Here is a 15,041-nt window from a genome sequence, read left to right on the forward strand (position 1 = left end):
GGAATTGAATCATCCAAAGACCATATGTGTGCAAAAGGAAAATAAACCACCACATATTGACTTATAAATTGCTTTTATGGCTTTGAGTGAAATGAAATTAACATCACTTTAGGGCAGCTCAGTGAAACACAGCCCACACAACACAGTGAGATCTTGATTTAAGCACCGTTGTGGGTCCAGTTACAGCAATTTCATTTCACTCCATGTACCACCCCACAAAATGTTTCCTCAGCTTTTCATTACGGCCATTATAGTATATGCCATGACCCATAAAGCAGTTTTGTTGTTTTAATTTGCATACATTTGTCTTGCAAACTGTTTCCAGTAACTCAGTGCCAACATACTGCCCATTAGTGTAGTCACCACATGTATGTCTTTCTCTCATAATTACTGGTTCAGTCCTAACTTAAACCAAGCACATGTCTTGATTTTTGAAACATATTTTTAATTATGAAGCGTTTATTTACACCCACAGTGCAGGCAGCCATATGTCAGCTAATCTGGTATTTACCACCCTCCAGCACACGGACTCATAAACATGCAAAAACACAACATCCTGCCCTCTGGATGTCAAAGCATGATGACAAAATGGTGACATCATTCTGTGCTCAACCTCTCTGCCCGCACACAACTATAAATGTAATTCCTATGTATGTTGGTGAATAATTATGTGAGCATTTATTCTGTTGGTTTGCAGAGAGTATAGCCAGAGAGTAAGAGACGGAGCTGGTGTATTAACTGTGGTTAAAACCTAATTTATTATTTATGCATTAATGTAATCAAACATTAATAATGTGCTGTTTCTGGTATTTACAGAGAGTAGACACAAACATGATAAAAACAAGGAGTGTAGTTCATATTTGCTTTTGTTACTCCATGGGTTTATAGCAAAAGGAAATTAAATTCTGTGAACTGGACAAAAGTTTTAACAGTGAAGACGTTTCACTGCTTATCCAAGTGGCTTCTTCAGTTCTGGTCAAGTGCTGGTGGGACGCTGGCTTATATCTATCCGAAGGGAGAAACTCTTTCAGAATTAAATTTTCTTTTGCGATGAAACCTATCTGGATGACTGAGGGATTACACAGATATCCATGGGTTTCAGGATGATGAAAATTATGACAGTTGCCATAGCGATAAAAAATTTCAAACAAAATATGATTGAAAAATTTGAGAAAATCCTTAAAATGTTGCATATAATAGGAAAGAATTGAAAATAATTAAGTGTAGTTGAAAAAGTAACCAACTTTTTCCCAAGTATTGTGACTTCAAACTAAACAGTAAAAGTCAGATGTGCAAAAACTACTCTAAATTGCTCAATAAAATGTAATGTAGTATTACTCACTCTCTGAAAATAGTACAAAAAATAATAATCATCATTTGCTGTATACCCTGGAGCCTTAACATTGTTGATTGTATTTCCGTTTTCCCCTCCAGAGCGCAGAGCCAGAGCAGACTGCAGTGCCCAACATCGCAAGCGTGCCCTACTGTGACCCCAATGAGTCGTCCTCTACAAACGCGCCCGAGGGGAGACCCGGCTCGTCTCAAACCCAGATCAGCACCAGCTGCACTATAGATGAATTCGACACCGATTCCTCCATCTCCTCCGTTTTAGAGCAAAATTACTCCAACGGCACCCCCACTGTTCCTTACTTCAAATCAGACACATATAGCATCGTGGGGTCCCTGAATTCAAATAGCAAAGCGGTGAATGGGACTAACATCAGCAGCAGTGGTTTGTACAGCGGGAGGGTTCCATTGTTAAACATGTACAAGGACACACAGCCCTTACCTGGAGGCGCACTCAAAAACAATAACAAACAAGCAAACCCTCAGCCGCTGCGCATGGAGGAGCTGCTAAACGTGCGACTTAACCATGTGACTTTCGACCTGTCCCAGCCACCGTACGATTCGCTGCAGACGTACGAATTTGAGGGACGGGACTCGAGGGCGGAGTCTCTGAGTTCACTGGAAAGCAATGGAGGAAAGGACAATGGGAATACAGAGGCGGAGGTGACTGAGGGAGGTGGTGGTATGGAGGAGCTGAACGAGAAGTTTCAGAAGCTGGTGGAGATAATCAGAGAGCGGCAGAAGGAGAGACAACAATCGGAGAACACTAACGGAGAGGAGGCCAAACTAACTGAGCATAAGGAGCAAGAAACGCCAAGGTTTTTAGATTTTTAGAAGGACAAACTAGTGGTAAAAATACACCCCATTATGCGGAGGTTGTCTATGGCATAGTACTTGTGCGGTGAATAGGAGACAGCTCTCTGCTCCGTGTGACAGTCAGGACCGCTGTAAACACGGGAGAAGCACAAATTGAGGGGGTGGAGGAAACTGAGAGACAATTTTAACACTCAATCAATGGACTCACTCTGGTTGATGCTTTGTTCTTGTTAAAAGGTTTTCTTCTACAATCATATGTTTAAACCGAAGGCAAGACAACGGGTCGAAATGAATTAACACGTTTGGCATAAAAGCATATAATTTCGGAAAATAGTGTTAAATTGAATTCATTTAACTATATACGAAGAAATTGCACAAATATCTAGCCCCTTTAAGTTCCTTGTTCCCTGAGTACTTTTTTAAAGGTGCACCATGCAACTTTTCTGGTGGGTGGCACCTACACCTACGACCTGTTATTGCTTTGCCTGGAATGTTCCGCAGTATGACATTAAACTTATCTTTCTTGAATGTATTCAATTATGGGTTTTGCTTAAAAATAACAAAAAAGCATTCTTACTGAGACTGAACTCGCCTCTTGTTAGATCTGACATGTATCTTGGCCTTGTCTCGTCACTTTCTTGTCTCCATGTTTGATGCCATATTGTAGAACATTTCAGCAAATACAACAGCGTCTCTGTATGGACAAATAGGTAGTGAACCCCCCTACAGAAAAGTTACATAGTGCACCTTTAAACTTTTCTTTCAAGATGTGAAGAGTATTTTTACTAAACCCTTACTTTACAGTATTTTTTCACTCCTGTGTGATTGATGCACTGCAAAACTCTTTCACAGTTTTTGTTGTCATTTTGTTGTCATGTGTTGAATGTTGTTGTCAGTCCGTTTTGGTTTCATTTCATAAGGACAGATAGTATTGAAGATATTTGACCGTAAAAACTCACAAGAATGCTGTGTATTCTTCCAGAGGATTTACCCAGTAGAATGCTCTGACTTCATGTGAACATAAGCTATAAGAAGTGTTGGAGTAGGCTTTTGACAGTGATGGACCTTTAGCGCATCATGGTGACAGGACAAACCAGTGCTGAAATCAGAGCTCACTGTACAGCCATCACCTCCACTCTGTTTAATAAACGCATATCCAAACTGTCACTTTTCACACCCGCTTGTAACTGAGATTAATAATGCACTTGGGCTTTCAAAAGCTTAAGTTATGAAAAATTAACTTTCTTTTTCTGAAATATTGATTCTAAGCCCTGAAAGCTGCATTGTTCTAGGAAAAAGAGGCTTCATCAAATATTGACTTCATCTGTTCATTTTAATATTGATATTTTAATAGAAGTGCATTCAGCAGAGAGAGGGGTATCTGCTTCTGAAATGTGAAGTTTGAGTCACTAATATAGCTCCAGGTCACATGTTTACAACGGTGCGTGTGATGCAGAAGCTGTCCCTTAGCATATCGTCAGGCGGGTTGAGTCAGTCCTGCCAGCCGAGACTAAAAAAAGTAGCAGAACATTGCTCACTATGCAATTTGCACACAGGTAGAAATGATCAGATTGTCACTGTGGTTAAAGTACAGTAAAAGTCTATGTAGATCCAAGCAGACATTTGGTGTTTTTTTGAGAAAACCTTTAAAACAACTCAAAAAGTTCAAAGTTAGGGCTGTGCAAATAATCCATATTTATATTATTTATATATTTTAGTCTGATTAGGTTAATTAGGTCTTCTGTATTGATCATACTTAAGATTCTAATGTACAGATATCTGTTTGTTTTATACCTCGACAGTTTCGGCAAATGAATGAAATGAATAAATAAATGTATATATGTATTTTTTGGTTATCTGAAGAAGTTGGCAGAGTGTAGCCAAAACTGTCAAGATATGAAACAAACAGTGGTCTGTACATAAGAATCGAAAGCAGAGGTCATTGAACTAAGGCCCGCGGGCCGACTCTGGCCCTCCATGCCCCTTTGACTGACCCTCCAGCCCCTCTGCCCCCCACCACTTGAACTGGCCCTATGAGGCAAACCTGAAAAGTCGTTAGGGCCTATTTTTTTTAAATTACTTTTTGGCAACTAATAACACATCTGCATCTTGTGTTTTGTTGATTTATTTTAATTAAAATGATATTTATTTGAAGTATTTATATTTAAATAATTATATGATGTATTTACATTTGCTGTCGAATTTGCCGCTGTGACAAGCTCGAGGTCAAGACATGATGGTCAACACACGCGCAGAGTTCTGTAGTGCAGTTAAGGACACCAAAATGGCAAGTGTTAAAGTTCGAAAAGTTGACAGAGAGTGTTGAGTTTTCAAAGAACAGTGACGACCGATGATTTTTTTGTTCAGTGTAAGGACCATGCAGTTTGTCTGATATGTAAAGAAACTGTGGCAGTTTTTTTCAAAGAATATAATCTGGGTCGTCACTACGAAACCCATGAAACCCACAGAGAGCATGCTAGCTCGCAAAAGCAAATGAGAGATGATAGGATTTGGCTTATGAAAGGTGGACTGGCTGCTCAACAGCATGTATTTCTTCGCTGGCCTACCTGACCCCAGCCTCCCCATCACAGTCAGGAGCAATAATGTGAAAACAGTTTGGTGACCCCTGATCTAAAGTATAATCATTTATAATTGTGATGGCAATTATGGCCCACTTCAATTATAACAATGGCGTAATAAACGTGCAATGCAACTGTCAGGAGCATTGAGTGACTGCACCTTTCCCCAGGTCTTAAAGGTGCACCATGCAAATTTTTCTGACGGGGGTTTGCTCATCTGCTTTGTCTCCATGGAAATGTTATTGCTTTACCCCAAATTTTTTCCATATTGTGGCTTTAAAGTTGTCTCCAGGTGACACCAGCAGACAAGTCAGATCTGTGTTTGATCACAGTAAGAACGTGTGTTTTATTGTTCGTGTATGAGAAATAAAGACATATTTGAGTGAATGAAAGACAGACAGTTAGTTTAATACCATACTTTGGAACATTCCAGGCAACAACATCTCCGGCTTAACAAGTAAAGTCACATATTGCACCTTTAAGTTCGGATGTTGGCCAGAAGATTGTAGCCTCCGGTGCGTGTTTTCTGCAGATAGAGTCAACTATAGAAAACCTAACTAAGCAGACATTGACGAAACACGCAAACTCCGCACTTAAATCCCCCACATGGCCGCGGAATTGAACCGGAAACCTTACTGTGACGCGAGATTACATTGCCACTGTGCCATGTTCAGACTGGAAACTGAGCAAATGGTTTATTGTACAACAATATCCCGCTCCCACACAGGATTATTCATAATTCACTTTTGTGTTCACTCATCCCGATCTATCTCCCAAAAGCTTATTTAACTCCTACTTTTTCTGGCAACAAAATCAGCCTAAAAAAAAAAGCTATTATGCGTCCTACTACACATGCTGGCATTGCTCCCAGCGTAGAACAAAAGACACAACAAAATAATTATTCACTTTGAAATGGCATTGAATTATAGTTTCTCTCCCAACTGTCATCGGAGGACAATGACGCATTTCTGTAGCTATTTTCACTCCCGTTTGCTCCGCAGAAGGTACCGGGATGATGAGTAATTAAAATAATAACGCTTTCAATAATAAGATAAAAAACCTATTGGACAATCATTCAGGCTTTGCGTCTTTCACAGCCCAGACTGAATTGAAGTCTTAATCAGCGATCGCTCTCGCACTATTCCAGCGGCTATCAAGGAGAATTTTGACAGAAAATCTTTGGCTTCCTGACAAGAAAAATGAGCCGAACCAAAGGCCAAATTTCCTCAGGCAGTCAATGAAAGGCACGGGAAACACAACACGATAATAGAGTAAAAAAAAAAAAAGAAAGAAAGAAAGAAAAAAAAAAAAGAAAAAAAAAAGTAATAAGCAGGCATCCTCCCTCTCTGCAGAATACACTGGCATTGACTTGCATATCATGAGCACAAAATAGAAATGTCAGGATACCGTTTCTAGCATCTACAGAGATCATAGGAACACGATGCATCCTAACTAGAAGCTAAATTTAGATGGGACATTTCCATAATATAAATAGCACAATGGAAATAAGATCAAAGTAAATGTGTTTAAAATTCAAATGTTAAAATCGGAATTATTTTCAGATAGGCTACAATAATATTTTTGAGGGCATTTGGGGTATAGCTCAATGGCTCCTCCTAAGGGACTGCGCAGATATTGCAGCAAAAAATCTTCAAAAAAGCTTTAGTTTGGTTTTTTTTTTTTTTTGAAAGTGTAAGTCTACCACAACGTGAAGAATGATTTTTGTGCTGCTATTTGTGGAGGACGTGTGTAGTGGAAGTGCAATGACGCCACCTAGGGGTAGACATAAACATTGTGCGTAAGCGTCACCAAAGCAAACCGTATATTTACTCTGTTCAACCAGCAGTAGACAGTTTTAGAGTGAAATGCGCTTGGCTTTCTCACCATTTCACTTAATACCCAGCTTACTTATAACATCATCATTAAATTTCATACTCAAGATATAAAAGTCAATGTCCTCTAAGTTTCACAGATAGGAGAAATAAATGCTTGCAGTGCCACAGCCTTTTATTTTGTTGTTTATAAACCAAATGATAATTACTGCAACTGATTACACATAATAAATCTTAAATATCTGTGTGACAACTTCTGTCTAAATTACTCAGTGCTGTCAGTGGTTCATTAATCTTGATTGCACGATTATAAGTCAGTGTTTTAATAAAGCGAAGAATTATTCAAATCAAATGACAATTGCTAGAAGAAAAATGATTGAATTGAAGCAGTTTTACATTTAGTTAAGTGGATGACAGTTAATGGGTCACAATGTTATCACAAATTCTTTTTCTATGAATGTGCGTCTCCAAAAACACAACCAACAACTACTGATAAACTGAAAACAAACACAAACTACTGGAAAAAACTAAGGGTACGAAAATGTTTATTAGTTAGTAATATAGGACCATGGTGCTTATACTGTATGTAACTTTGATTTCAATAGTTTGGCTTTGTCTAACTAACAAAGCACTTTCAAATACTGTTTCTGTATTTATTTTAGATCTTAATCATTATAATATCAGGATATTTTGTATGTTGTTACGATTAGGGGTGTCAAAAGTATGAAAAATCAGATCCTTATTAATACCAAAACTATGATGAAAACTAGATACTCATTTGAGCAAGTATCAATACTAAAAAAACAAACAAACACATATTCATAGGACAGAAATGAATCATTCTTGAATAGCTTTAGAACAGGGGTCTCCAACCTGTAGCTCTCCACCCCCTTACAAATATCCCACCAAAGGATTTCTGAATTATACTTATTGTATTAAATAACTCAAATTTGATTAATTACCACTGTAAATGTGTTATTTTGAACTTTGCACACTGATAAATTGATAATGGTTTAATGTTTTATAGGCATCTAACTGTACATCTAAGGCTTGCTCTCTTATATCGAATCAATTTCTTGCGACTGCTTAAATGAGTAGCTCTCTGGCATTTTCATTTTGTAAAGGTAACTCACGGGACACAAAAGGTTGGAGGTCACTGCTGTAGCATGATCTTGAGCTGTATCAGAACAAGTCTAAGACCACATATGCCCATGGACCTACCTGGACAACTGAGGGATTACACAGATATAAGACCACATGGTGAAATAAAACAAAGTGCTACGATTTAATGTTGAAAATGAAATACTACTGACTAAATAAAGAGTGTTTTTATTATCATTGTGGTATCGGTATTGAGTATCAAAATTTTCTTAGTGTCGAAATCGAGTTTGAAGGTTTAGTATCGTGACAACACCAGTTCTGACAGAGTGGTGAGTTGGTATTTTGAATTACAATTAGATTCTGTGGTAGGATTTAGTTGATGCCATGAAGCCACTTATTTTTGGACTTGTGCGTTTAATTAGGAACAGTGGCCTGTGGTGTTCAATTCAATGGCTCACAAAACACACTGATAGGACAGAAACTCCTCTCGCACCAGGAAGCAATTCACAGTAAAATCCACTGAGTTCAGATTTACAGTTTTATTATTGTGCTTACTATGGAAGGGAGGTTGGAAACGAAACAAGAAATAGGCCTGGTTTACATGGATTGGAAAAACTTTTTAGCAGGAACCACTTTTTGAATTACTCCCAAACAAAGATTAAGAAAATAAGAAAGTTTACTCTGTAGTGTAGTTTACATTGTTAAAAAAAAAAAAAAAAAAAAACGGGTGAGTAGGCAGTTTGGGATGTAACAATGCTTTTGATCCAGAGTACGGCGCGTTCTGATCAAAGCATCTTGTACTGTTTTGGCATTTTAATAGCTTGTTTCAAAAGTTCAACGAAAATAAGGTAATGTGCATTCTGTACAATCAGTTCTCAAAGCTACCAAGGACATTGTAGCAGGAACTGTAAGATTACATTCAAATGAGTGCAGTGGTTTATAGTGGTAAAGTCCTTGCACAACTTTACAGTAATGGTTCTCAAAGGAGTGTTCAGGGCCAAAAAGTGAGTCACATATGGTACTTCTTTGCAATTCAAAAGTCTAAATAAACAGCAGCTGTCATAAAAATGTGAATTATTAAGATCCTTATTTACACATATGTATACAAGTACAAAGTAGGTCAGTGGTTCCAAACTTTTTGTCTCAGGCACCTAAGTTTTGTCCCACACTACCACAAAGGGTAAATAAAATAGATTCATAGTTAATTGTCAGTTATTACTTCCTTGTTTTAATTATATTGATGTCTAAAATCCCCCAAAACATTAAGGAAGTTATGTTACTACAAAAAGTATTTTAGATTCAAATACTATTCAATTTCATCTTTGAAGTAGCAAAGGTCCCTATACCCCTTTTTAGAAAACACAAATGTAGTAGATGTACATGTCCTGGTGAACTGAGTGTTAAGAAAAAAAAGCTTGATTCAAAAGTAAAGGCTTAGTCAGATATCATTAAAGTACCTTTTAAAAGTAGTGTCCAGAGTAGTTTTTGGTTTTGTTTAGTTTTACATTTCAGTGATTTTGTCCTCATCTGAAAAAGTTGAGTTGTAAATCCCGTCCAGATTTTCACCAGCGATTCCATTGGCTTCTTTGGCCTCTTCGTCCTCATCTGGTGTCTTTTTGCTAAAACAAGTAAAAAAAAATTTGTATTATTAAAGGTGCACACAGTATAACATTAAACAGCTCTACCTTACATTTATTAAATTACTGATGTTTTTTTTTTTGTTTGTTTGTTTTGTTATCTTAAAACTATCTAGAAAACCAGGCATTTTGATTTTGAGTGGGGTTGCCTCTCCACAGATCTGACCTGTAGCTTGTTCTGATTTGATGGACCCTCCCCCAGAAAAGCTACACAATGCACCTTCAACTCATCCTCAATTTTATAATGAAAACCTGTTTATTTACAGTTATGCTCCTTACCGAGTTCTCCGGATTATGGCAGTCCCCAGGAAGTAGACAATGGCAGCGCCCACTATCCCCATGACGACCCCGAATGCGATGAGCCATGGCGGGGTGCCAGGGGCAATTGGAGAGGCCAAAGTGGGCGGGATCCCCAGGAACTCCAGAGTCTGGTCTGTGAGTAGGAATGCACTGTTGATCCGATGTCTTGCTTCCCTAGAGGACAAAAATCATCAGTCATTTTTTTAGATACTCTACTAATTCAACCATGTAGGGCGGCAAGTCAGTGTACAGTTCCCATTTTCAACTGTGGGTAAATATAAAAGCTTAGTTCAGTTCAGTTCAGGCATGTGACATAATCCGCTATGTTGCCAAATAAGATAAAATGAAAGAACTCGAACTATAGCTTACAATTCTGCAGTTACATTTTCTCGGGTAATTTATTTGATAAAATTGTACTTCTCATAGTAGTTTTCATACACCACACCTTTCCTCCTACTAGAGTAGTAACAGTACTCTTAACTGAGTAAAAGTTCTGGTTACTCTTGCCACTGTTGATAAAAATGTAATGATTTGAATATTTTGTGCACTGCAAGTTCCTAAAAATACCAGATCCTCTGCATATTTTACTTCTGCGGGGTCTTAATTGCTAACACATAACATATTTAGATCACCATGTTATTTTTTATCATTCTGAAAATGCTAAATTTGCAAAAAAGTGTCTCCCCTCTCCTTGCTCTATGTGCTAAGTCACTCCCTCTTTAGAGCGCTACCACAATGCAATCAGCATGCATCCCTCTAATGAAACTACAGCACATCGCGTCAGGTGTGTGAAGTTGTGGTGTACTGTTTTGTATCATGATTTTACATATTTATAGAGCATTTTCATTTGGGAACATGAATAACACAGGCTTTTTTGGCTGAACATTAGACAGAATCCTACAACAAATTTTTGGGTTTGAATAGGGTTCAAGAGAGATCACTAAATTACTGAAACATACATGGAGGATAGCTAAAACCTCTTCAGGCATGTTTTGATGCAGGAACAACCTGTTGACATGGTAGAAATAGAAAGCTGAAAAACTTATTTTGCATAATACCCCTCTTTATCAGATGTGTCCAGGCAGTGACTCTTGCAGTTATATAGTCAAATACTTTGAACACTCACTTCAGTAATTTCTTGGACTGCCACTTTGTACTTGAATAATCTTCTTGATTTAACTGAGTAATATTTTCGGGTACTCTGCCAACCTAAGTTCTTTTTATACAAAGTCATATTTTAAATTTCTTTGTCAGCTCTTATCTTTAGCTTGTGGCTGATTTTTCTTGGCTAAATTAAGTGTATTTTTTCACTTTGAAGCTTTAGGAGATCATCTCAAAATCTGAACAAAAACACAGGTATAGGCTCCCTGCAGGCATTCAAAGGTCTGACCAAAGAGGACCTCATTCAGAGAAAGGCAATTACTGCTGTGTCCTGGATCTACTCACACTTGTACCTGGAAACCCTTCAAAGCGAGAAGGGACTGAGGGCCGAAGGAAGACTTTAAAAAGGATCCACACGGCATAGAGACAGGGCTCCAAGTGAGTCTACTAAATCCACAGACAATGGAGGGGCTTTGAAGTGCAGACTTACTTTGACTATAGCCAGGGTTTTGAAGGTAGAAATAGCATTGTCTTCTTCTCATTGACTTTACAACAGTCTCCTATTGAGCAGTAATAACTACCACATATGATAAAGACATAAGAACAAGTGCCCTCTCTGGTCATTCATCTGCATGATCTGACACTTGAATATATTATACATACATTTCTTTACCTTGAATTAGTAGAGTTGACTAAAGGCATTATAACTCAATTAAAGGTTAAAGGGCAAAAGTTAACTCACTCCATGCCTTATTCTTTTTACTGTGGTCCATATAAATCCCAATAAAATCATTTTGGATCATAGCTGAGCCAGTGTAGCAAGTAGCCCTCCAGTTTAGGCCTGTCAAGATAATTACTATATCAGTTTATTCAATTTCAATAATGAAATCTGGATCATTATATTTTGGACTTAGTATTTATCGTGTTATTTTGTTGTAATACAAAAAAAAACCTTGAGCTGCACAGGGTTGAAAATGTAACTTCCATGGCTAATTATTGGTTCATTCTCCTATTTATTAGGTGCAGAGTGCTCCTTTTAGTTGTACTCAAAATTTTTAAAGGTGCAATATGTAACTTTTTGGAGGAGGGCCTTTCACCTGCTTGTTTCTATGGTTATGTCATTGCTCTCAGTATGGCATTAAACAGCTCTACCTTAGGTGGTTTACACCTCACAAATACTTTGAAAAACAGGTATTCTGACTCTGATCAGGGTTGTCTCTCTGCAGATGTGACCTGTAATTTGGTCTGGTTTGGTTTCCATGAAAGATAGAAAGGTTTAATACCATACTGTGAAACATTCGAGACAAAGCAATAACACTTCCACAGAGATAAGCATTTGATGGACCCTCCAACAGAAAAGTTACACAATGTGCCTTTAAAAATGGCTCATTGGGATTGTCTTGCTTTATTATTATTTTTTTTATGTAAGTAGCTTAAAGTAGTTTCAATATGATTATTTATCACAATATATCTCTGTAGCAATATAACGTGCTTCTAGATGTGTTATGGTGACAGGCCTATTCCAGGTTGACTCTTCACTCTATTTAAAGAGTTGTGTGTGATATTGGTGTTACTTTATTGCGTTTTCCACATTCTGCTTCGGGATCAGAGTTGTTGGGCTGTTCACTGATGTCACCACAAACCAGAAGGACACTCTCGGCGTGATATTACAGACGATGATGTTGGACACTCTGGAAAAGTAAAATACAGTACAAATATATCAGTGACATCTATAAAACGTGAATCACAGCATTAGATAATGTTTATAGTATTTCTCACTCAAACTGCTGTCCTGGGAGCTGGTTCCTCATGGCAAAAGCCAGTGTGGCTTGGAAAAGGTACATCTCATTGTCGTTCCATTCATACTACAATAAAAACAGATGTGCTCACTAAAGCGAGGGGTGCATTCAATGAACTTTGTCCTCAGACTCAGGTGGGTAATGTATCACTGGTTTACCACAGTGTTTCAGCATAGAAAGCACATTAAAGTGTTTGACTAAAAACATCATCAAATAATCATAATGAAGCATGAGCAGAATTTTATTGGAATTAATTGCAAAAATGAAATGTAAAACATACAGCCTCGTTTCCCAGAGCAGTTTTGATGCTCAGTCGTACTTTGTAGGCCTCTGGAGCATCTACAAAACCCAAACACTGAATTAGAACACTACATGCAAAACTTGTTGTTACTACTTGCTACTCCTGCAGCTATTACTGCCACTACTACTATTACTGCTACCACTACTGCTGCTACTAGATCACATATAATATAAAGATTTTTTGTGAAAATAAAACCAGTAAGTGTACATTGTAAAGCGTAATCACAAAGCATTAACATCCAATATTACTCTGGGCCTACTGGATTTCAGTTTGTTTGTGGTTAATGTTTACAAGAATGTAGTTATCATTTGAGTACTACTAATTTTAATTTAAAATTATGCCTCAATTATTAAAATTTACTTAAAAAATAATATGAAGTGAAGTAAATGCTTTTAAATAAACACAAAAAAATAAAATTGTTTCATATTGGGTCAACCTTATTTCCATTATCATACTTGTACATACTACTACATATTATATTATATTATATTATATTATATTCAGATTTTTTTTTATATAAGTGGTATAGATTAATGACTATGTAAAAATAAAACAGATTTGCTATTAGTGCAAAAACAGTTATGGTAAGTTTCAAAAAATGAGTAAAATGACAAAAAACTGTGAGAACTAGGCGTCAAGTAACAAAACAAACATTTGAGTTGCACCTCTAATCTAACGCTTTAGAGATTAAACTACATTCCTCACAGGTTCAGCAATATTGAAAATCAACAAAAAGCTTACTTTTTATCTACCAAACATATGACAAAACTACTTCAGGTACTCACCTGGCCGACACAGCTCTTGTGCCAGAGCAGTTGAAGCAAAAAGCAAGATGAAAACTTTCTCCAACATTTCCACAGAAAACACAGGGGCAAATCCAGTGGTACTAAAGTGTAATACGAGATGTGAGGAGTCAGCAGTGAAAAACACACAGGATACAGTAACAGAGCTTAATGGTTAAACTTGGGCACGCCTGGTCAAGTCTCGTCTCCTCTCTCCTCTGTCCAGGCTTTTCTGTCCTGGCTCTGTGTTCTTGGTTAGGTCACTGCGGTGCTTTGGTGCTGTGGAGACTGGAAAGCAGTAGTGTTTGCTCTTGCCTCTTAGGTTAGCTGATAGGAGAGTTAATGAAGCACATAACTGAGCTAAAATAACAACAAGGTTGTTGAAATGGACTCAGAACTGCATCATGAGGACAATGTTGTTACAGCTTTTGATGTGTAGTAGTAATTCCATGTTTTTCACATTGTATAAGTCACAAAAAGCTTTCTCTTACAAGCAAAACGATTACAGTAGTATATGTAATAGTTTTGTGTAGTAGTGATGATTTTAGTTCTGCGTTTGACTAGATTAAAGTGTTTTGTGGACCTGAGTGAATCCAAAGGACAACTTGAACAGACCACAAATAATTGTTACTACTACTACCAGAAAGAAACAAATGTGCATTATTCAGCAGTAGCCTGAATCTTACAAACAAATATGAGATAAAGCCTAACTTCTCTGACATGTGGTGTTCATAGTTCACTTAATAATAACTCTTTAACTCCTCTTTAGGAAAACCTGTCTGACTCGGCTAATTTTTTTAACAAATAAAAGAAGAATGCCTGACACAGCAGTATGTGAAACCAAGAATGATCTTTTGCTCTCATTAAGTCAGCCATCTTCCCATAAACACTCACTCAAATCTGAAACAACGTCAATGATTTTACATTCAGTTATTACAGGCTTCTGAAGCATGCCTCAAAAACTAACAGCACAAACGCAGTGCTTATAGGAGAAGTAGGATGATGTATCACTGTGTGTGGAGAATGTATAGAGAGACAGCATGTGTCCTGTCAAACTGGGCAGTTAAATTCCTCATTCAGATCTCCATGTTTTGTTTGGCAAACCGAAAGGATTCTTCTGTAGAACTTGCAATAAACATCTTGGTCGCATGATGGCAGCAGAGAGTGGATAATGACAGTGCTGCTGGTCAGATGACGAGGAGAGCACGCGTCATATTTTTTAACAATATAGGAGTGGCTATATTAAGCTGTGTATTTGTGCTTCTTAGTCAACTGGTGGCCTACTACATAATAATAAATACATAATTGCTTTGACAGCCTTTATGTGTGCAGTATTTATAGAAACTTAGAGCTTTAATGCTGCACAAATAGACAATTAACAACCGGGTGTACCTTTGGCGAGAAGAACTCAATGCAGTCGCTCACGGCACTCCTCATAATTAGTAT

The 15,041-nt window shown here is 37.5% G+C and overlaps 2 protein-coding genes across 2 annotated transcripts in view; one reads left to right on the forward strand and one right to left on the reverse strand.

The window, feature by feature from the left end:
* LOC110154885 (cadherin-11-like) overlaps window positions 1–2,181 on the forward strand; it is a 44,614-nt gene extending 42,433 nt beyond the window's left edge. Inside the window, exon 13 of the mRNA XM_055165238.1 lies at window positions 1,435–2,181. Coding sequence (XP_055021213.1) covers window positions 1,435–2,181 — 747 coding nt within the window. The remainder of the gene's footprint in view (window positions 1–1,434) is intronic.
* A 6,181-nt stretch (window positions 2,182–8,362) lies between these two features.
* cltrn (collectrin, amino acid transport regulator) lies at window positions 8,363–13,766 on the reverse strand. Its single transcript, XM_020918981.2, has 6 exons — window positions 13,599–13,766; window positions 12,793–12,851; window positions 12,493–12,578; window positions 12,288–12,404; window positions 9,592–9,786; window positions 8,363–9,294 (listed from the first exon to the last, which is right to left on the reverse strand). The coding sequence occupies exons 1-6, from the start codon at window positions 13,663–13,665 to the stop codon at window positions 9,177–9,179; spliced, it is 642 nt and encodes a 213-aa protein (XP_020774640.1). The 5' UTR covers window positions 13,666–13,766; the 3' UTR covers window positions 8,363–9,176.
* Between the last annotated feature and the right edge of the window lie 1,275 nt (window positions 13,767–15,041).

The sequence above is a fragment of the Boleophthalmus pectinirostris genome, unplaced genomic scaffold (assembly GCF_026225935.1).
Source record: "Boleophthalmus pectinirostris isolate CB_2022bp ecotype Guang Dong unplaced genomic scaffold, ASM2622593v1 HiC_scaffold_7, whole genome shotgun sequence".
NCBI lineage: Eukaryota > Metazoa > Chordata > Actinopteri > Gobiiformes > Gobiidae > Boleophthalmus > Boleophthalmus pectinirostris.

Bases quoted from the DNA above. Each gene is read 5' to 3' on its own strand.
- cltrn (XM_020918981.2), bottom strand. From the start codon at position 13,665: ATGTTGGAGAAAGTTTTCATCTTGCTTTTTGCTTCAACTGCTCTGGCA. The intron at 9,787-12,287 runs GTAACACCAATA...TTTGTCCTCTAG, and splicing joins AATGTGGAAAACGCAATAAA to GGAAGCAAGACATCGGATCA. The intron at 9,295-9,591 runs GTAAGGAGCATA...TACTTGTTTTAG, and splicing joins GCCATAATCCGGAGAACTCG to CAAAAAGACACCAGATGAGG.